This window comes from Pleurodeles waltl, chromosome 11 (genome assembly GCF_031143425.1).
Source record: "Pleurodeles waltl isolate 20211129_DDA chromosome 11, aPleWal1.hap1.20221129, whole genome shotgun sequence".
In the NCBI taxonomy this organism is placed as follows: domain Eukaryota; kingdom Metazoa; phylum Chordata; class Amphibia; order Caudata; family Salamandridae; genus Pleurodeles; species Pleurodeles waltl.
The window spans coordinates 580,069,910-580,093,371 of NC_090450.1; the positions used below are offsets into that span (position 1 = coordinate 580,069,910).

The window sequence follows — 23,462 nt, forward strand, 5'->3', positions numbered from 1 at the left end:
ATTTAACCCAGAGAATGAGGGGATCAAAAGAGTTAGGAGCAAAGAAAAGGGTGCAGTCATATATGTTTGTGTTAAACTTTTAAAGGAATTATTCCTTTACATTGGCAATCCCAGCCTAACTTTTCAAAACACTGACTGTATACAAAGAGAATAACAGAAGAGGCAGCTTAACTGCAAATGAATTATAGCAATTTTGTTAAGAATGGCACCTGCTTTTCAGCACAACTAAGTTATTTCCAGACTGCCCCAACAAGCACCAGGCAAAGAAACCTAGGGAAGAGGATGTGGCGTAAGCACCAGAGATGCTGACTTTGGAACTGAGGAACATGGTTCGAGTCTCGGTGCCGCCTCAACAACCTGTAATTCTGGGCAAATCACTTAATCTGCTCTTGCTACCAAAAACAAATGTGTTCTTGTGTAATATGACCAGTGCTCATGTAAAGCATTGTAATACTTTTGTACTGATTTTGTGCTAACTGAACTCAATTTGAAGAGGCCCAATTTACATCCAAAGGCTAGATGTGTTTTGCTATCAAGGTTGAGGCTGTGAAGTGCTTGGGTCTGGAGGCAAGACTCCTTTTCCACCAACACCTTTCGCCATCTTCTTGCCTAGAACTAACCTATGTGCTTGGCTGGTTACCGTCCAGAGGCTATCAAGAGCACGTGCTATCGCCTAGTGTTAAGCTCTACTCAAGTCAGTTGGTTAATTAATGCAACCACTGCAAAGGTCTTGACAGAACAAGAGTGACACAGATACAAACCTAACATAGCTTTGTTACCTCTTCATCTCTGCAAGGTCGATGCAAATGAATTATACCGGTTTTGTTAAGAATGGCACCTGCTTTACAGCGCTATGAAATGGTAGAACCTGTATTACCAAGTGCTATATTAAAAAAACAAGTTTTTCTCAGACTGACCCAAAACGCACCAGGCAAAGAACCTAAGGGAGAGCATGTGGTGTAAGGGTCAGAGCTGCCAACTTTGAAGCTGGAGCACACGGTTCGAGTCGCGGAACCAGCTCAACATCCCGTGATTCTGGGCAAATCACTCAATCTCCTCTTGCTACCAAAAACAAATGTGTTCTTGTGTAATGTAAGTGGTGCTCATGTAAAGCGCTGTAATACCTTTGTGTCGAGTTGGCCCTATATGAAACTGCATAAATAAAGCACTCCAATACCTTTGTGTGGTGTTTGCGTTACATAAAACTGCAAAAAAAAAAAAACATTGCCTGGCATAGCATTTTCAACTTGTCGGCTCTGCAAGGTCAATGCAAATTAATTATAGCGATTTTGTCAAGAATGGCACCTGCTCTGCAGCGCTATTAAATGGCAAAACCTGTATTACCAAACGCTATATATAAAAAAAAGTTATTCCTACACTGCCCCAACATGCACCAGACAAAGAATGCTAGGGGAGAGGATGTGGCGTAAGGGCAGGAACTGCGGACTTTGTAGCTGGGGAACACGGTTTGAGTCTTGGTACTAGCTCAATGATCTGTGATTCTGGCCAAAACGCTTACTCTCCCCTTGCAGCCAAAAATGAATGTGCTCTTGTGTAATGTAACCAGTGCTCATGTCAATCACTGTAATAACTTTGTATCAAGTTCACGCTATATAAAACTGCAAAAACATTAACAAATAAAGCACTCTGATACCTTTGTGTCGAGTTTGCACTACATAAAACTGCCTGAAACCAAGGAAGATGAAGAAACAACATATCATCATGAGTGAAGCAGTGAGGTAAAAGAAAAAATAGTGAGTCGACACAAAGCTATCTGGCCAATCATGCAATAATCCATGTAATAAGGTCAGTCTCCAAGGTGGTAACAAAACAGCCTCAAGGTGGGACAATCGTAAAGCACTTACAAAGGACATCAAGCAATTTTTTAAAAGAATGAATAAAAGTGATGGGTGTGGTAAATCCCAAAGAACACACACCCATGCAGGAGCAAATCCCAGTACAAGCTATGGCATGAAGGTGAGAGGTCAAAGTGTACGCAATCTTCATTATCACTTAGCTTAATAAATGATAGGCCATCTGGGCTTTTTGACCGTTTGCCACATTCCAGAGGCCTGGTTCACCCTATTGACGTCAAAAGAATAAGTATCTTTCAGTTGGGTAATAAAATCTGCTTGTTACAGCATTAATAATCAAAAGTCAAATCCGGAAGACGATTACATTGTTATATAAAACCCTAATTATTATTCAGGTATGTGAACGTAAGTAGCACGTACATGCCAACCTTCGGTGACCTATTTTTATGTGAGTCATCCTATTTATTGCTTTTTTTCTTCCAAACTCTATTTGTCCCCTTGATAAAATTGTCCTTTGTAGGAAAGTACCATCTTGCCTGGCATGTTACCCCCATTTTTCACTGTATATATGTTGTTTTAGTTGTATGTGTCACTGGGACCCTGGTAACCCAGGGCCCCAGTGCTCATAAGTGTGCCTGAATGTGTTACCTGTGTAGTGACTAACTGTCTCACTGAGGCTCTGCTAATCAGAACCTCAGTGGTTATGCTCTCTCATTTCTTTCCAAATTGTCACTAACAGGCTAGTGACCATTTTTACCAATTTACATTGGCTTACTGGAACACCCTTATAATTCCCTAGTATATGGTACTGAGGTACCCAGGGTATTGGGGTTCCAGGAGATCCCTATGGGCTGCAGCATTTCTTTTGCCACCCATAGGGAGCTCTGACAATTCTTACACAGGCCTGCCACTGCAGCCTGAGTGAAATAACGTCCACGTTATTTCACAGCCATTTTACACTGCACTTAAGTAACTTATAAGTCACCTATATGTCTAACCTTTACCTGGTAAAGGTTAGGTGCAAAGTTACTTAGTGTGAGGGCACCCTGGCATTAGCCAAGGTGCCCCCACATTGTTCAGAGCCAATTCCCTGAACTTTGTGAGTGCGGGGACACCATTACACGCGTGCACTACATATAGGTCACTACCTATATGTAGCTTCACAATGGTAACTCCGAATATGGCCATGTAACATGTCTATGATCATGGAATTGCCCCCTCTATGCCATCCTGTCATAGTTGGCACAATCCCATGATCCCAGTGGTCTGTAGCACAGACCCTGGTACTGCCAAACTGCCCTTCCTGGGGTTTCACTGCAGCTGCTGCTGCTGCCAACCCCTCAGACAGGCATCTGCCCTCCTGGGGTCCAGCCAGGCCTGGCCCAGGATGGCAGAACAAAGAACTTCCTCTGAGAGAGGGTGCGACACCCTCTCCCTTTGGAAAATGGTGTGAAGGCAGGGGAGGAGTAGCCTCCCCCAGCCTCTGGAAATGCTTTGTTGGGCACAGATGTGCCCAATTCTGCATAAGCCAGTCTACACCGGTTCAGGGGACCCCTTAGCCCTGCTCTGGCGCGAAACTGGACAAAGGAAAGGGGAGTGACCACTCCCCTGACCTGCACCTCCCCTGGGAGGTGTCCAGAGCTCCTCCAGTGTGCTCCAGACCTCTGCCATCTTGGAAACAGAGGTGCTGCTGGCACACTGGACTGCTCTGAGTGGCCAGTGCCACCAGGTGACGTCAGAGACTCCTTGTGATAGGCTCCTTCAGGTGTTGCTAGCCTATCCTCTCTTCTAGGTAGCCAAACCCTCTTTTCTGGCTATTTAGGGTCTCTGTCTCTGGGGAAACTTTAGATAACGAATGCAAGAGCTCATCCGAGTTCCTCTGCATCTCTCTCTTCACCTTCTGCCAAGGAATCGACTTCTGACCGCGCTGGAAGCCTGCAAACCTGCAACATAGTAGCAAAGACGACTACTGCAACTCTGTAACGCTGATCCTGCCACCTTCTCGACTGTTTTCCTGTTTGTGCATGCTGTGGGGGTAGTCTGCCTCCTCTCTGCACCAGAAGCTCCGAAGAAATCTCCCGTGGGTCGACGGAATCTTCCCCCTGCAACCGCAGGCACCAAAAAGCTGCATTACCGGTCCCTTGGGTCTCCTCTCAGCACGACGAGCGAGGTCCCTCGAATCCAGCGACTCTGTCCAAGTGACCCCCACAGTCCAGTGACTCTTCAGTCCAAGTTTGGTGGAGGTAAGTCCTTGCCTCACCTCGCTGGGCTGCATTGCTGGGAACCGCGACTTTTGCAGCTACTCCGGCCCCTGTGCACTTCCGGCAGAAATCCTTTGTGCACAGCCACAACCTGCATTGCACGACTTTCTAAGTTGGTCTCCGGCGACGTGGGACTCCTTTGTGTAACTTCGGGTGAGCACCGTTTCACGCATCCTCGTAGTGCCTGTTTCTGGCACTTCTCCGGATGCTACCTGCTGCTAAGAGGGCTCCTTGTCTTGCTCGACGTCCCCTCTCTCTCCTGGTCCAATTTGCGACCTCCTGGTCCCTCCTGGGCCACAGCAGCGTCCAAAAACGCTAACCGCACGATTTGCAGCTAGCAAGGCTTGTTGGCGTTCTTTCGGCGGGAAAACACTTCTGCACGACTCTCCACGGGGAGAGGGATCCGTCCACCAAAGGGGAAGTTTCTAGCCCTTTTCGTTCCTGCAGAAACCTCAGCTTCTTCTGTCCAGTAGAAGCTTCTTTGCATCCACAGCTGGCATTTCCTGGGCATATGCCCATCTCCGACTTGCTTGTGACTTTTGGACTTGGTCCCCTTGTTCCACAGGTATCCTAGATTGGAAATCCACAGTTGTTGCATTGCTGGTTTGTGTCTTTCCTGCATTATTCCTCTAACACGACTTCTTTGTCCTTAGGGGAACTTTAGTGCACTTTGCACTCACTTTTCAGGGTCTTGGGGAGGGTTATTTTTCTAACTCTCACTATTTTCTAATAGTCCCAGCGACCCTCTACAAGGTCACATAGGTTTAGGGTCCATTCGTGGTTCGCATTCCACTTTTGGAGTATATGGTTTGTTTTGCCCCTATCCCTATGTTTCCCCATTGCATCCTATTGTAACTATACATTGTTTGCACTGTTTTCTAAGACTATACTGCATATTTTTGCTATTGTGTATATATATCTTGTGTATATTTCCTATCCTCTCACTGAGGGTACACTCTAAGATACTTTGGCATATTGTCATAAAAATAAAGTACCTTTATTTTTAGTATAACTGTGTATTGTGTTTTCTTATGATATTGTGCATATGACACTAAGTGGTACTGTAGTAGCTTCACACGTTTCCTAGTTCAGCCTAAGCTGCTCTGCTAAGCTGCCATTATCTATCAGCCTAAGCTGCTAGACACCCTATACACTAATAAGGGATAACTGGGCCTGGTGCAAGGTGCAAGTACCCCTTGGTACTCACTACAAGCCAGTCCAGCCTCCTACACCTTCTACAGTTCACACCAGTAGACAATGAAGACATCCTTTGATACCCCGACGATTCTCCGCACAAGAGGTCTGTTATAACTGAGAGTCTGTCCTAATGACCACACTGGACAACAAGCAACACTGAAGCCCTGCAGGCCCGTGGCACATTCAAGCTGCGTTAGCCTTGAAGGCCTAGTTTAGCCTACAAGCAGCAGAGAAGACTTGTGCGGCAAGGGTAGGCTCCAAGCATGACAGAAGCCTTACATAGTTCAGTGTAGCCTACAAGCAACACTCAGGATAGCTTGCAAGCTGCAATGGAGCTTTCCAGGGCCCAGGCTCTATGCCACAACCTACCCCCAGCACAGAAGCTTTCAATCCCCAGACAGCCTTACAAGCAGCTCAGGTACCCCAGGGGTCAGCAAAGAAGCTATCTGGACCATGTGCATACCAGCAGCACAGAGGCCTTTCTATGCCTTCCTGCTCAAGATATGTTTTTTTTGTAAATCTGTTTTTATTGTTTTACAGAAACAACAACAACTGCATAGACATGGGGAGAAGAGAGGGGAACTGAGAGAGAGAAAACCCTCCAAACTTGCAGGGTTAACAATCACATTACATGACTCAGGAACATCTGCATGTACATTACATGGTAGTGAACAAAGTTAATACATAGCGACCTGTTTTTGGAATGTACATATTCATTTTGTGGGGGTAGGAGGGGTAATGTTCTCGATACATGAGTGGGGAGGGACAGGTCACACATTTTGGTGATGGGGTAGTGAGACTGAACGTGGTTCGGAGTTCTAACAATGTCTACCTCAACTGTACATTGCCAGGATCAAACGTGTGTGGCTTGTGGAGTTCTTCAGGTGTTACCAGTGTATGAGTTCGTATAGCCAGGAGTCAGTGCATACATGACAGTACGTAGCTCCTTTAGGGTTCTTGGTCTCATTGTTCACCACAAACACATCCCAACACTTGTCACCCATACGGGCCAGTCCTTTGTCCCACAGGAAGCGCGACACTCTCACCTCCCCCCCGCCCACTGTAGTAATGTCTTGAGCCGTTTGGTGGTGTCCGGTGCTGTGGATGCCTTCCACTGCATTGCTCAAGACACAAGTTAGGGACTTGCAGCGTGCAGACACAGAGTGACCATCAGCACACAAGGGAAGTCTGCAGTATGGAAGACGGACTAACCACACACTCTTAGTGATAAGTAAGGCCAGGTACAAAGGTTTATATACTTTGGCATTTGGGGAGTGTGTGATAGGATTAGTATAAAATGCATTTATGCTTTTAGGGAAGATAGTGTATCTATGAAGAAATTGGACTTCGGTTTGTTGTTAGCAAAGGCTCATTCTCAATAGGGCAAACAATTGATTGACATGGATAGTGAAGTAGTTAATTAGTCACTAGAAGTGTTATTTTTCCAAAGAGAGGCCAAAGATTAAATGGGAAAATGTACCACAAGGAGTTCCCTGGTAAGATGGCCGTAGCTCAAGCAGGGAAAAGACTACTATAGAGGAAATCTAAGAAAAGAGCTACTGCTACTGACATGTGAAAAGAATATTCTTCAGGTCCCGTATCCTAATGGAAATTGATACCCATCAAGTTGTAAGTCAGGAAAAAATGACCATGCTTCATAGATAGACAATAAAATTATACATCAAATAAAGTGGCTGTATAAAACTTTTATGATCAAAAATGGATTTATTAGAAAATTATACAAAATACTAAGGACAAAAAACATATAGATATAATCAGGAAATAACAAGAGACTAGTCTCAACCACACCACACTCATACCGAACTGGAAATAACAAAGATACTCAATACAAAATACAAATAACAGAAATACCCTAATATTCTCAATACATAAAAATAACACAATAACACAATGGTAAAGCCTAACCACAAATGACAATCAATAACAGATCGATAACAAAAAAAAAATATATATATATATATATATATATATATATATATATATATATATATATATATATATATATATATATACAGATCGCGTGGTAAGACTATGACACGCTAGGATCAAATACTGAAATAGAAAATCGTGGCTGAGAAACAGCAATGATAAGATTACGATGTCTACCAAATAGTATCTTGATCTTTTACTGGTACATTCCTAACAGCCATATATCTTGATCATTCCTTGCGCCGTATTCTAAATATAGATCAGAAATATATGTAAACATAGTATCTAGTGCAATAATAACGCAATAAATAAATAGACACGTGCATAGAACAAAGAACAAATAAATAGTTCGGAAATTGGGGCCCAATAAAAGGCCGTCTAAGTCAGTCTCGCTACACTTCAAATTCGTCTTATTTTAGACGGTAGCGTCTAATAAGCTATGGACCCGAGGGCGTGTTTCTAATCGTCTTACCTGGCCTTTTATTGGGCCCCAATTTCCTTCCTTTATGCAGCATTTCTATCATCCAGCGTTCGTCGAGATTGGCATTCAGCCCGAAACACGACCACGGGGACACTCTAAGGACCGCGCAAGGGAATTCGCTCTTCCGCCCTATTAGTTGATGTCTAGGTGATCCCCAGCTTTTGAGTCTTAACAAACCAGATGTACGTTAATCATCTTTAAAAGTACTTCCGGTCGCAGTACAACGAAGCGACATTGCCTTTTAGGTTTTTAAATATCTTTCTACTTATAAAAAACTGTGTATCTTTATCTTCATTTCTTTCTTTCCATTAGAACTATAAATCAGCATTGATAATTGAAGACAGCCAGAAGCCTTTCTTCTAAATGGAATAGTTCTATCTTTATCACTGTTCCCGATTGGCCAGTCAGATACTAGAAAAATATAAAAGAATATGTATATCTCAGCACTATAATTAACCTCACTATTTGCATAAGTGTACACCTACGAGCCAGGCAATAAGAGTAGAAAATAAATTCGGGCTCCGATATCACTGCACAGTCTTTTTAATCTTTCTTATCTTCTTTAATGTTACTTTTTATGTCTATTTTCACTTCTTCGTTTTGCCTTTATCTTTTATGCCTTTATTAGCTATATGCGGCTTCTTTTTATTTCTATCTTATATCTTTCTACCATTTTGGTGTATGTTCAATTTCTTTCATTATGGCACCATTCTGACTGGAAAATTCACTCACTCACTCATGTCTGACAGGCTCCGAATGAGTATGTTGCATGATAGCTAAGTGATTTATCAATAGATGGTACATGCAACCAAGCACTTCCAATTCCTTAGGTATCTTTCCTGAAAAAAACTAGAAATTGAGATTTCCAAACTATTTATTTGTTCTTTGTTCTATGCACGTGTCTATTTATTTATTGCGTTATTATTGCACTAGATACTATGTTTACATATATTCCTGATCTATATTTAGAATATGGCGCAAGGAATGATCAAGATATATGGCTGTTAGGAATGTACCAGTAAAAGATCAAGCTACTGGGAACCGCCCTGAAGAAGGTGACCTCATTAGTCGAGGAACACCGAAACGCGCGTAGGCCTTTGGTTCCTACTGTATTTGGTAGAAATCATAATCTTATCATTGCTGTTTCTCAGCCACGATTTTCTATTTCAGTATTTGATCCTAGCGTGTTATATAGTCTTACCACGTGATCTGTATATATATATATATTTTTTTATAGATCTGTTATTGATTGTCATTTGTGGTTAGGCTTTACCATTGTGTTATTGTGTTATTTTTATGTATTGAGAATATTAGGGTATTTCTGTTATTTGTATTTTGTATCGAGTATCTCTGTTATTTCCAGTTCGGTATGAGTGTGGTGTGGTTGAGACTAGTCTCTTGTTATTTCCTGATTATAGCTATAGGTTTTTTGTCCTTAGTATTTTGTATAATTTTCTAATAAATCCATTTTTGATCATAAAAGTTTTATACAGCCACTTTATTTGATGTATAATTTTATTGTCTATCTATGAAGCATGGTCATTTTCTCCTGACTTACAACTTGATGGGTATCAATTTCCATTAGGATACGGGACCTGAAGAATATTATTTTCACAGGTCAATAGCAGTAGCTTTTTTCTTAGATTTCCCCAAAGATTAAATGGGCACTGATACTCCTTTGCTTTCGCTCACTTGAACAAACTTTCCTACGGCTATGCGCTAAGATTGCGCATGCATCCCGTCATAACAAATGATGCCTCTATTCGCGTAGTTCCTCTGTACATACCTCAATTCACTTGTTAGTCCCTTCCAGAGTCCTGCATGTCTGTTAGCGTGCATTAGTGCTTTTGTGTATGACGGATACATGAAAGCATGGATACCTGTATCTCTGGATACCCGTATCTCTGTTCTGCGCACCTGAATGCGTACGTGGCTCGTGTGTTTCTCCTGGCCTGTGCATTTGTGGCTATTTGCCTGTTGGTATGTGTGTACGGGGGATGCCTGTGTGTCTCGTGGTCTGTGTGCATCGGTACTTTTTAAGTGTGCGGATCTGCCTATCTGCTGGCTTGTGAGTCAGTGTCCTTAGGTGTGTTGGCCTATGCGTCAGTGGAACCCTGCAACTGCGTTGCAGCGTCCGCATGATCTGTATGTGAATGTATGTGCACAGGTTGTGTGTGTCTTCGTGTGTACATCCTAAAACTAATATTGAGCAAGTCGGAAGAGCAACTGTAAACTCAGCAGAGGCTGTGATCGTGCATAATGTACTTCTTGCTGGAAAAGCATGCGGGGCCAGACTGGTGCCAAGCCACGATTAGTTCAATTGGATCATGTGTTATTTGCCTAGAAACAAATGAATGAACCTCCGAAAACCCAGTGATAGGGTTATGACTCATGTTTACAAAGGGATGGACCCAGACATGCTGCAGTCTTCATATGAATGAAAGGAGTGAAAAGGCCTGTTAGGCTGAGTCATTTCTAGGATTACTGCACTTGCATAAAAGAATATAAGAGCAGCAGTCATAGGGCGACGCCTAGTGGCACCCAAAAAAATCGGAAAACTCCCTCCGTGTTAAACGCGACTAAAGCACAAAGGCTGTGATGACGAAGAACCCCGTGCTGCTAAGATCTGGAAATACAGAACTCGATCCTCATGCCCAAGTAAGGCTGCAAATCACTTCAAATTACGTCACTAGATAGCCTATATAGACTGAGAGAGAGAAGAGAGAATATATGCAATATTTCTAAGGAGAACCTTAGATTAGCTGGCTCATACCAGCCTTATGGTAGAATGAATGCACTCATCCCTGGGCTTTCAACTATCTGCAAGTCACAAGGTGAAGGCCCACTCTCTGAAATAGGTGAACGGGGGACCATTAAACTGGGAAACTGTAACAGCGGTTAATTACAACCCTTAAAATTGGGAAAGTGACGTATAAAATACAAGCTATTATTTGCCTTGGCTACATGCACAGCTCTGCACTAAAACGTTATCACCCTCCACGTGCTCCGAGTTTATTACTTAAAGGTCACCAAAGAGACCTCTACAGCCCTCGTTAAGAAATAGGAGCAAACAAAAGCGGAGGGTCTGGACGCCTGAAATTACATTTGCTGACTGATATCGCCACACATATTTACCATATTACGAGTTAAAGCCCTCGGAATGGGGGATAAACATAGAGTGCAGCATTCTGTGATGTACACCTTTCCCAAAAGGTTTAAAGAACACATTTACCATGCGACGGCGTCGGCCCGGGCCAGGGTTGGCACAGGAGAGGAGGAGAGGGGAAGAGGAGTTCTAGCAGGGGCAACCACTGAATGATCCCCCTTACCAGAGAAAATAGTCGGGGTGAAGCTGGAGACAAGGCTGGCCAACCTTAACAGCCAAAGCCTTGTGCGATTTTATCATCTGGAATTACAAGATGCTAAAATCGGCACTGATGTGGGGAGGTGGGACCACGGGGCCAGTCGTGATCAGGGCCAGCAGCATTACAAACAGGAATTCTGCTCCGCCTGACTCCTGATCAGGGCTTTTACAGTGTCAACGTGCAGTGGGAGTGATTCATATATTAGGCCTGTAATAATATTACATCAGGACTGACATCATGAAGAGCAATTTAAGATGAACTGTTGAGATAGATTTTCATAATTAAAACACATGATTTTCCATCACAAAGTATATTTTGTACAGCGGTGAAAACATGATTTTTCAAAATATAGTGTAAGCAAGAATAAGAGGAAGAAAGCAAGAGGAAATGAACTTTCAAGGTAGGTACTGAACTAAAGTGCCATATCCAAAACCCATTTGTGAATTATGTTTGAGGGCTGTCTGTATCTGATGAGCGACAGGCTTTTCTACCGAGGACAAGCTGGTCTTATTGCATCTGGTAACGAGAATGACTGTGGGGTACTTTTCTCGACTCTGTGGAGGGACAGTACGTTTTATAATAGGTTAATGGCACAACTTCTGGAGCCTCAAGCGAAGGATTTATCATTTGTTGTGGACTGAAGTAGGGGTTTTACGCCAGCCCCCTGCTGGTCGCCGGCTTGTCTCCTGAGAATGTATTTAAAAACTGAGCGTATTTCCGGGCCGAGGGATTATTACATGGCCGACGCTTAAATAATACAGTTTGTAGAAGAGGTGCCTGCGGCTGACGCTCAAGCAACAATAAGGTCATATGCAGTTGGGGCACTAAACCGACAGCGGGAGCTCGCTGGTAGGAAATGACGTAATAACAATGCCTGGGCCAATTAATTAGTCCTAAATGCTAGTTATTTAATTAGCTAATGTGCAAATTGAATTACATAAACATAGTTATTAAAATGTCACAAATACATAGGGTTTCCTCAGTACTACTCTTTACCAGAACTGGTCTCACATATACAATTGGCTGCACTATTCCTTTCAACAATTCTGAGTCCATCGAACTGTCCAGTTTCTTATCCCAACACTCCTAGTGGTTAAACCTGAGCAGATGCTGTTACTGGTTTTTCTGCTGGGTTGTGGTTAGGGAGGCCCTTGCTAGTTGGCAGGAGCTGGGAGAGACCAAGATCTTCACGAACAGGGCTAAAGGTGGGAGCATGTACTGTGCACCCATATACTGTAATGGAGGGGCTACTAAAGACTGGAAATATGCGTATTATATGATCGAGATTTAAGGTCGTTAAAAGCAGGTTAGCCTGTTTCAGAGCCATTATAAGACTGGGAGAGTGATAGGCAATTTTCGTTTCTGAAGAAGGGGTGACATAAAGTTTTAGGGCATGAGAGTGAGATTTGTCACATCTTCTAGAAAATGTTCACCTTACTGGTGGGAGAGAGGCGGAGATGGGCAATGTCAAACAGAAGGTTCTGTGAATGAATGCTCACATCAGGCAGTGTTGGTATTTTATTTAATTGATGGGGTGATCAAAGGAGGGCAGCTTGATTATTAATCAAATATGAGGGGATTAGTTAACTGTAAAAAGATTTCCTTTGTAGTAGGTATGTTTGGAGTGCGAGTGTACATAAGGGCCTGTGCTCCTTGTGAGCACACCAATGGATGATGGTAAGTCTTGAAAAACAGCAGCAGGACCACAGGTTCAATGCAGAAGCCGGACTGGTTGATGCATGAAGATGAAGGGGACCATCAGAACTAGAAGAAGACAACTGACAATGATGAAGGAGAACCATCTGATCCAAGATTCAAGGACTGGTTGGGCCATGATGATGGAAGAGGACCATCTGAGCCAGGAGACGAGGACTGGTAGGTCCATGATGATGGAGGAGGTTCATCTGATCCAGGAGACGAGGACTGGTGAGTCCATGATGATGAAGAATGAGGACCATCTGATCTAGGAGACGAGGACTGGTAAGTCTATGGTGATGGAGGAGGACCATAGAATCTAGAGAGGAGGACTGGTGGGAGTCAGCTATCTAATATTGGACACAAGGATTAGTGAGTCCATAATATTGGACGGCCGTCCGATCTAGGAGACGAGGACGGTTAAGTCCATGAAGATGGAGGAGGACTATCTGCTCTAGGAGACAAGGACTGGGAGAGGTCTATGATGATGGAGGAGGTTCATCTGATCCAAGAGACAAGGACTGGTGAGTCCATGATGATGAAGGATGAGGACTGTCTGATTTAGGAGACAACTGTTAAGTCCATGAAGACGGAGAAGGACTATCTGATCTAGGAGATGAGGACAGGGAGGGGTCCATGACGATGGAAGAGAAACATCTGATCCAAGAGACAAGGATTGGTAGGGTCATGATGATGGAGGAAGACCTTTGATCAAGGAGAGGAGGACTGCGAGTCTGGAAGTATTGACAAGTAAATAAAAGTTGTGGTTATGGGAAGGAAGGAAAACCTTGAAGTTATTCTGGACAATTATGTAAGCAGTGGGGTGGTGGGCTATTCTACGTATGTGTGTAGTTTTGACTGGTAGGATAATTTTGTAAGGAGATGTGTGAGGTGCATCTCTGTATGTAGGATTATACTTCATATTAATGTCATCTTCTATGCTACTTTGGTGTCTCTGGTCAACTGCACACGTAATTCGTAGCAGAAACCCCTCCACAGCACTCTTGAGGCCTGCCAGACAATAAAAAGAAGTTTCAAAGAACACGGAACCCCAATAGTCATCAGGGACCTTGGGTAAAAACTGTATGTACATCATTGTCACATTTCTTCTTTTGGTGGTGACGTATACACGTGCTGAGTTAGGGTCGGATAGGACCAGCTTACACTTTTGACGGCAAGATTTTGCAACTGTTCTTTCTTGTCCTGGGGAACTCTATTGGAGGACTTCACTGTGAAGATAGTAGATTTGCTGATGTTACGAACAGAATTAAAGCCTTGTTGGAGTGACTGGCTGCTACGTTTTGGTGATGTTTCTGGCCCTGAAGAAGTCCCATTTTAATGTGATGAAATGCGTTTGCTGTGTCCTTGTCCCTATAAACTATTGATCATGAAATAAAGAGTGATTTAAAGGATTGGATCTCCTTCTTGGACATTTGTACAGAATTGAAGCTGAAAATATGTGACTCTGGGACTAAATTTATGGAGGGATACTAATACTGCATTTCTTCTGTTGTTATTGTGTCTGGACTGCTGCTGTAAGTGCTTCTCCCCAACTTGTGCTAAAAGTAACTCTATACCTACCTATATATTTAGGTCCATGATACAATGGTAGTTGATATTCTGGCAACATTATTTTTGTAGGACGATATTTCTGCACATGACATTTTGATATATATCTTATCCCCCTCCTGAAAATGTTTAGGAAGCACTGAGTTATTGTACATTCCTACTGTTATGCCATATATAACGATTGCTGCGGTGTACCCAGTCAGAAAACGAAGGGATAAGACTTACTGTCCCTCAGTGAAAAAAATGCAGAAGGTACCCTAACCCAGAAAGAAATGGAATGAGGACGAGGAACTGACCCTCCGTCCCACACAAGGACACAGCATTGTTTATTCACAATGTGCGAAATTCCCCTTTATGGGTTTAACTGTCTCGTCTAGAGATGCTGATCAAAGTTCATCACTGAAGAGCCAGTGATTGCTTCGCAATCAATAAACAGGAGTTGACAATTCACATTCAGCAGCTGAATACTCTCTAGGTGACTCACATCTAGCTCATGGCGGCAAACTAGGTGTGGCAGCACATGATGCATGCTTGAGATACAGAACTCACAGAAACCACCTCCCTTCGTTTCCGTCAAATGGCAGCCTTGTTAGAGCCAGACTCCGTCTGCAGAATTCATGCTACCCGTAAGAAAAATCGGTATAAGTCTTGGGCAGACAGCAAGGCAAAGAGCTGGAAACTCAAAGGTTGAAGTGGGAGAGATCAGAGGGGCACGACAAGTGCTTAATTTGTAAATAAAAAGGTGCCCAAAGCCCTCCTCTTAAACATGGCGGCTGTTGCATTTAAATGTGTGAGCACGGAATACTGAGAGAGCGTAATCCTGATACCATCTTGGGCCTCTTCAATCCATTCAGAGCCACTCCCTAACCCTTCAGCTCACTCTTGCAGCTTTCTGCTTGCCATCTTTGCGACGCTTTTTCGTTTTTCTCTTCCTCTGTCTTTCCCATATGCGCCTTTTGCTCGCAGTAAATGCTTGAGACAGAAAATTAAGCACCAGCCCTCAAAAATAAGTGCCGGTGTTCCGCACCGGAAACAAAAAGCACAAATTAAGCACTGGACACAAAGTTCCCATTACTTTTTTGATTTATGGAAAAAGGTTCCTCTACTTTTTGTAAAAAGACAACCATCCCAGGACACTTAATTCCAGAGTTTAAACGCTTTAGATGAATTATCATTCACTGAGTTTCCTGTGCTGTGAAACTGAAGCAGGTCAGACAGCTGAACAAGCCTTCCTGCCAGGGTGCCTGCTTGCATGAAATAAATGCAAATGTGTGCTACGAGTTAATCTGCAAATGTAAAAGATGCTTGGAAGCAGATGCTGGTTTTAATTGATCGACCCACTGGAAGCTTTGTGATGAGAAAGATTTATTATTTTTCATTGGCAGTGCAAAGCGTTAACAACCGAGCTGTGAAGTGCCTCCTTTCAATTATAATTGTATTTATATAGTGCTTACTACCTCTGGAGGAGTTGAAGGGCAGTAATGTAAAAATATTTCCATTACAAACAGTCTGGGTACTACTGAAATCTATATTTTCGAAGCGCCATTTTATCTTAAAACTTTTGCGCACTTGTAGCAGTCTAATTCACAGTCCTTTCTGTCACAGGCTGTGACCTCGTAGCACTAAAAATACACAAATCACTACTCTCCACTGCACCAACCAGGATTTAATTCTGTGGCTTTCTGGTTACACACAGACCTCTGCAGTGCATTAACTTAGAGAGGTTTCTTAATGGACTATAGTGCATTTCCCACTATCAGCTTTTTTATTTATTTTTCATTTAGCTGCACGTTTTTATATGTAGCTACCTGGAGGCGAAATACCCCAAAAAAAATACAAAGAATATATTTTTGTACCCAAAACATTGACCCCTCCCGCACAGTCAGTGAGCCCGCCCTAATGCATGCAGCATCACAGTTTACATACTTTTTTTAACGGACTTCGACCGCTGTAAAAACTGCATCTGTTTCTCATCTGCACGTGAGCGCACACCATAAGGAGGGGTGCGCTGGGAACACGCAATCCGAAAGTGAGGTTACACGATTATCCCATGATCACATGTCGTGTGCATTAGGCACATGAAGTATGCCTCGTACTCGGAGCAGGCTGAGCCAGCCGACGCTTCCCGTCCAGTGCTGCTGCCCAGGACATGCCCGCACATGTCTGCAGGACAAGCGCCTGCTGCACGAGCATGGTGTCCCATCCGGTGCCTCGCGCGGGAAAATATGCGCAGGTGCTACTGTCCCCGAGCACATGGTTCCCACTGAGAAGTACGAGTACTCTCCGAATACAAATACTGCACCCATGGTAAAGGAGCGCAGGTACACACCATCGAAATTAAAGTGCAGGAAATCAGTACCTCTCCGTTTAAAGCAGTGCCAGTGACGTAATCTCGCTTTACATTCTACCTCCCAGGAGCGTAAAGCCAGGATATTGGTGGCCTTAGATTAAACGTGCTCGCTATCCCTGGGGAAAATCGGGTGGTTTCAGGTAACTGAACACCCTGGGGGGGATGGTCCCATGTCTACCAGTAACACTCATAATATGACAGACGTCTTCTACCTAGAATTAAAGGCATCTGCTTGCTGCTATACGCTTATCACCTTGGTCCACCGTCCCTAATCCCGCCCCTTTTCTGCGCCACCTACCATTTTCTCTCAGCCCCCCTTTTTCCTCCCTCATTCCGTCCTTTCTGTTCCTAAATCATTTTTACTTTCCGTACCATACCCGTCTTTCAGAGTTCCTACGTTTTCCTACGCCAATGAGTGATTAGCAAACCAAAGTACCAGGACACGTTTTAATTTGCATTGTGGGACTTGTAGTCCCGGTCGTAAAACGCGAGAAATAGGCATATAAAGATAGAACGGCAAAGAAAAATCATTGCTGGAATAAGTTACTCACACATGGATGTAGGAAACGTAGGAGCTCTGCTCTTCTTTGGGTCCTGTCTTTTCTTCTCACCCCCCCCCCCCCCCCCCCCCGCCGCACACTTCAGCCACCACTATTGATTTATATTCGGTTTTTGAGAAAGACTTCCAAACCTTTCCTGCAACTACAAAGGACACAGGAAGCCAAAGGAGACAGGGCTCGAGGACACCTGACTGGCTTAGTTAGGGTTTACGAACTAGCACCCAGAGGCCCCAGCACCACGTCCACCACTGGCATCTGCACTACAGGGAGGCACAACCCACCGAACAGACCCTGCACCGTGGGTATACTGGCACAAATGAGAGTCCAGGACAGAAACCCCAGAGCCACAAGACCACTTCAACGCGAGTGGTGATATATAAACTGAATAACATAACACGCCTTCCTTCCCCCTGCTTCCATGGATTCACTGAGGGCGCCACGGTCGAGCCTTATGATGTTTCAATCACAAACACAAGAAGCAACCTGTTTTTCATAGCCGGCCACCTTAAGTTTCCTGGCATGGATAGAAATCTGCTGGTATTCAGATTGTTTTTCTGCGTGAAGCGCTTGAATACTTGTCAGTGATCTAGCGCCATATAAGACGACTAAATTAATAAACATTATCTAAGAGGCCAGCATAAATAAAGTGAAATCACACAGACTGGGCTGATCCCTAAAATCGAAGCCGCATTCACGAATGCCTATTTTTACTCTTGGAAACAGAAGAAACCTCATAAACATTGATTTTCGGTTAAATGTGAAGACTGTACTTTGCAGCACTTTTCGATCTGGCCTACAGACAGCTTTAGCCGTATTCGTATCCCTAATTTAGTATAACAAAAAAACATACATTAAAAAATTCATACATCTATACATACACAGAGGGGCTTTGGTCAGCCCTCTTCATCCATTTATATATTCAGCTCTCATTCACGATTTTCTTCAACCCGTCACAGCATGGGGATGTAGGGCTCCCCACTTCCGTCACTGGCTCTCATTCACTGGGAGGGAAAGCATTTTCCTCATCACAAGCCCAAGTCCACCTGCCATGGCTGGTGAACTAATACTTTACTTTAGAAATGCCTTTCCTTCCATTATGTATCCTTTTTTAAATACTGGCTACAAACTGGTGTTATCGAAAGGGTACTATGAAGAGAGGAAAGTCCCTTGCAGCGCTTGCAATCTTCTAAAACTGCATGTAGTTTTCTAAAAGTTCCCAGCAGCCTGCATGGTGGAAGGACTGGACTCTAATAGTTTATCGGTGTAGCACACATCACACTGTGATCCATGCCTCCTGCAGCACAGTCCGGATTGTATTACCCGAGGGTCACTTCTCTAACATTGATCAAAGCTGGTTTACCTGATGGATTCAACATCAACACATTTTGTGTGACAATAGTTACTGCCGGTTATTGAATACTTCATAAATCAAAACGTTCCACCCTCTTGTTATTGATCCCAATGCACCCCAGGTTACAGCCCTGCTTCGGGTGGGAGGGGGGCTAGGATGTCAGGGTGGACCAGGGAAGGGGCCGGTCCCACTGCAATACATGCTGTACAATGAGGCTGTAAAAACACAAACACCACTCAGGATTCAGCAGCACTAAATCCCGAGAGGTACTAGCGTTGTCACAGCGACAATGTCCATGATTTCTTGCACACGTGAGAATGTGCCGTGTGCTTTTTTATTTTTTCTGATCCTGTTCAGCATCCCAGTAACCATTTTGTTGTGTTCTATGATGCTGAACATCACATAAACACTTTCCGTACCTGTTCTAAGCACACCTGGCCAGAGCTTAATTAGTAAAAGAATGAATTAAGCGCAGGGCCCCAGGTTTTACTCAGAATCTCATGGCTGGCACTACTGAATGTCCAGCCCAAGGCAGCAGTCTTGATCGATGTAATGCATTTTTAATCCACAACCACACTCCGTGCACCTATAGCTCACTTTTACAGGTCTATTCACCTCTCTATCTTCCTTTGTCACACCCGCTCGTGTGTTTTTCTCTCTCCTGATCGGGGTCAAAATCTTTGGAAATGTAAGTGCCTTTCCCCCAAAAAATTAAGGACTGCACCCCACTCCTAGGAAGCGCCCATCCTATGCTATTCAAATTATAAGCAATGGTTATTTGTTTTCCTTTAACATACCAATAATGGGCATATGGCTGCCACATTCAGGTGGCAGCGTGTTTTCTTTGTTCCTTCTTTTTCATGTATTACAACACGTCTGCTATGAAACATAAGAACGTTAAAAACTGCACCCGCTTGTGCTGTGTTCACCCTTGCTTCTCAGCCCGGCACCACGTAGCGGTCGAAGCAAATATCGAACAGCAGTGGCATGCGCTGCCCCCTCCTTAAAATGTGCACAGCCTGACCTCTAACCTCAGACACCCAGGTGAAAAGCAAACCCGTCATCGTGTTCAGATGACTTTCTTGCCAGGGCGTCTCTTTCAAAGACCACGTGATACCCGCCCCCCTCAAGGTTCCTATTAAGATGAACATACAGGCTCCCGCAGGAGTAAATCCATGTATGCTAATTCTATGAGCGGTTTGACTCTTCCGGGTGTGCTGTGCTTCTTGCATGTGTATGTCTGTTTAGGAAGAGCATACAACAGCCGTTTAGACTACTCTCACCCCCCTTTATGGTGACCACAATTTTACGGCAAAAAACAGGGGCCTCTCACAAAAACAGAAGGACTACAGTTTTACTTCAACCGAGCATTGCAGAAGAGGCACTAAGAATATAAAAAAATGCAATTTTTAAAGCCAGTATAATGCCTACTAATTAAATTGCTTTCGGACACCTGCTATCTCAGCTTTGTAAAACAAAAAGTCACCGCTTTCCGTTTTCAGGCAATCCTCTCTAAAAACCGGGACATGAGCTAAATTTCCCGAAACCAGAGGGTGGCAGGAGGTTAAACAACAGGACTGTCCCGGTATGTTCGGGACGCCTGGTCACCATACCCCTCCCCCCCCCCATTTAGTATATCACCTGTGGTGTACATGTTAGTATTAGTGAAAAAACTGTGTGCTGTTCCTCTAGCTGCTGCCATCCTTCCTTTACTTATTCTTTGGTTTTTGGAAATGCTGAGCAGCTACTGTCGATGCTGCATTTAATTTGAGCCGGTGGTTTCAGGTGGCTCCGCAGGAACTCACGTTTCCTCATCCAACTTAGATCCACAGCAAGTGAAAGGAAAGCAAACAAGGTGGAAAGAAACAGTAAGGCAAAGGCAGAAGAACAGCGACACGGGGAGAAAGTCGGGGTGAAAAGGAATCTGCAGTTGTGAGAGAACCGGGCAGAAAGTGGCTGGTGGTGGGTGAAAGGGGCAGCGTGAAGTGTTATCGGCACTACACAGCGCTGCAGTTGGCACACAGGCCACTTAGAACTGTACTAATCAAGCACTGTGCCCATGTTGTACCTTTATTTTTTTGCAAACCCTGGTACCAGACCTCGAAGTATAATGAACTTCTGGACTCCAGCCCTTCATCACCATTTCCAATCACCAGCCCAACACACCGAGCAATCCTCCACGCCACACTGTGTCCAAATACCAGCCACATTGTCTCCCGTCGCCTCGGGATCGTGATATCAAAAGTACAAAACCACCCACCGTAGCCGCCAGCAGGAGGAGCGCCAGCGGCATCCCGGGCATCATGGGCTGCGGAGTCCGGCACCTGCAGGCCCGTCAGTGCTGCTGCCAACTTCCCGGGGTCGCCGCCTGACCCGTGCCGTGCTGGGCGCCTCTGGGCTCCTTCTGAGGGGCTGTGGACGGAGATCCAGACAGGCCGACGAGCGCCGGGCCCTTCCTGAAGGCGCCTCCGCTTTCAATTCAGTGTCTGGCCGAATGAGCCGCCCTGAGACCCGGTGCGCCCGCTCCGAGGCCTCGACGGCCCTCTTGGGATTTCCTCGGGTTTCTGGCCCCCTCCGCTTCAAGTCACCTCACGGAGCTGCTGCCCTGTTGGCGGGATCCTTTACTTCACACGTACTGGCGGGGTAAATAGCGCTTGGCCCAGTGAGCGCGCACAGAAGCGGTTCTCCCGCTTCTATGCGCTGTATCCTCTCAGACGAGCCGCTGCGCTCTGGTCGACTGGAAGTGTCAGACTGGAATGAACCTGAGCCGCAGGGACCGCCGCCGCCCACACGCCCCTGTCCCCGCCTCTGCCCCAAAGTTTAGAGGCTCTGGCGTGATGCAATATCCATGGAATGCCCCTGAGCCGGTCTGTCCATAGAGCACTCCGGGCAGAGAAATGAATGACGATTATGAAACCGTGCAGGGGAGAATATATTTGGTTTAAAGCAAGCGCCATGTTAAACGTGTTTAAGTTTGAGAGAATGGGCTGTCTCTACAAAATAGACCTTCACTAGGAGGTTTCGGTAATGTATAAAACATACGTACATTCATAATTTTGTGCGACTATTTGGTGTTTTCTCAGGGAGCGAAATTTATTGTTCAACATACAATAGGATTATTGCGTTACATAAAACTGCACCGATCAAGAAATAACATGATGCAACTAGACGCTTGTTTCCTTCTGCATAAGAAATGTAAAGTGAAAAGTAAAGGACCCAACCTTCTTTTTTGTGAAAGTTTTCGCGGGCGCTAGCGAAATACAACGCAATTTAGGTCTGCGCCTATAGGCCTCTAAAATGAAAAGTACATTGACACTATATTTTGCGTGGAGCGGTCGGCACGTTACACTAGGGGCCCCCACATACAATAACTCTGTCGCCCACCGTGTTAAAGTACCTCAATCCTGAAATCCACACACAATATACAAGAAACCGTTTCAGAAACAAAATTCACTTCAAAATGATACACATGCTGTGGTGACAAAAGGTCCAAAATGTAATTTACAGAGCAGGCCACGCAAAAACATAATTCAATGTCTCTATTAAGAACAGCTTTTCAGGGTTTACTTTGTGAGTGTTATACAAATGCAAATAAAATACATAAAAACTAATTGACAGCTAAACTGTCCCTGTCACTGGCTTTGCCTATTCATTTAAAAACTGCTTCCTTGCTTTGGACGTGCATTTTTACGCAACAGTAGTTTACCTACTGTGTGCCACCTATGTGTTAGGGTACTTGCAGTAAATGTGCTTCCACGTGCTGCTTACATATTCAAGTGTTGCATAAAACATAATGTGCAATGAGTAAAACAGTCTCTTTTGGGTGCTGCTTAATTAAGACGGGAATGCAGAATGTGGTGCTGAAATATTTTTAGGCTACCTACCGTGTCAGAATCTATTGAGGATGCATGGCAGGGGCTGTAACACATTAAGATTATATTTCAGATCTTAAGGAATCAGTCAGAAGTGGTATCCCCCAGTTACACATATTGCCACACTTGTTGCTTGCACATTACCTCAGTGCAGCTTACTGCCTGCAAAATACTTCATTCCCACAGTGGGCTGCCCCCTTGCTGACAGCAGCGGACAGATCCACCAGTGTGGCGATAATTCACAACCCTCCCTGAAAATCACTACAGATCATGATATGCAACAACTAAAACATAGCTTGATGGCACAGCACCTACCTAAATCTGAACCCAACGAACACAGGATTCCTATCTTTCGACAACAGTAAACAACCACATATTCAAGCCAAGCCATCCAAAATCAGCTTTGAAAGCCTAATTTATGACCACCGACAATCTTAGAAAAACATGGATTCACCCTGAACACTTCCTCTCTAAAGTCCTCAAAGCCAAGAAAACCAAGCCATCTTGTTACCCGGTGTCGTTCCAGAAAGAAAGGAGACCCTTTTGTACCCGAAGCCTGGTTCATAGCAGCAGTCCAAGCTTTAGTCTGGTTTCACCTGGATGGAAGCAACACATTGCGTAACATTCTCCCGCCACAACACTGTCCGCCTGAAATTCAACGTGCAGACTTCTGCTTGTCTTGCGAAGTGCCTGAAAGTTTCCCCAATATTATAGGAATTACACTGGCACTACCGTTCCAGCACGCAGCGTCTGGAAGGCCAGCTGGCTGCTTTATAGCGCCACCTGAAATGGAAAGGCCGCACATCCAGCTGGGAAAATAACCCTCCTTCGATGGAAAACTTCACACCTGGAGACAGAACATCACCGAGGTGGGAACTCAGACATGCAAGAAAGAGAAAACCTGAGCACTGGCGTTCTCGACCTGTGCACCCAGGATTTAGAATTACATTCCCATTAACCTCAGAACTGCTTTTACTGTACTAGGATTCAGAAAGTA

At 44.4% G+C, this 23,462-nt stretch overlaps 1 protein-coding gene across 6 annotated transcripts in view; it reads right to left on the bottom strand.

The window, feature by feature from the left end:
- Positions 1-21,377, bottom strand: part of LOC138265897 (tumor necrosis factor receptor superfamily member 10B-like) — a 176,477-nt gene extending 155,100 nt beyond the window's left edge. For 2 of the 6 annotated variants that reach the window (XM_069214064.1, XM_069214067.1), the window contains exon 1: positions 20,854-21,377. In XM_069214064.1, coding sequence (XP_069070165.1) covers positions 20,854-20,898 — 45 coding nt within the window. In that variant the 5' untranslated portion in view covers positions 20,899-21,377. Of the gene's footprint in view, positions 1-16,258; positions 16,645-20,853 lie in introns of those variants that run through there. The other 4 variants (XM_069214068.1, XM_069214065.1, XM_069214066.1 and 1 more) reach the window with 4 other exon arrangements.
- Positions 21,378-23,462: the final 2,085 nt, after the last annotated feature.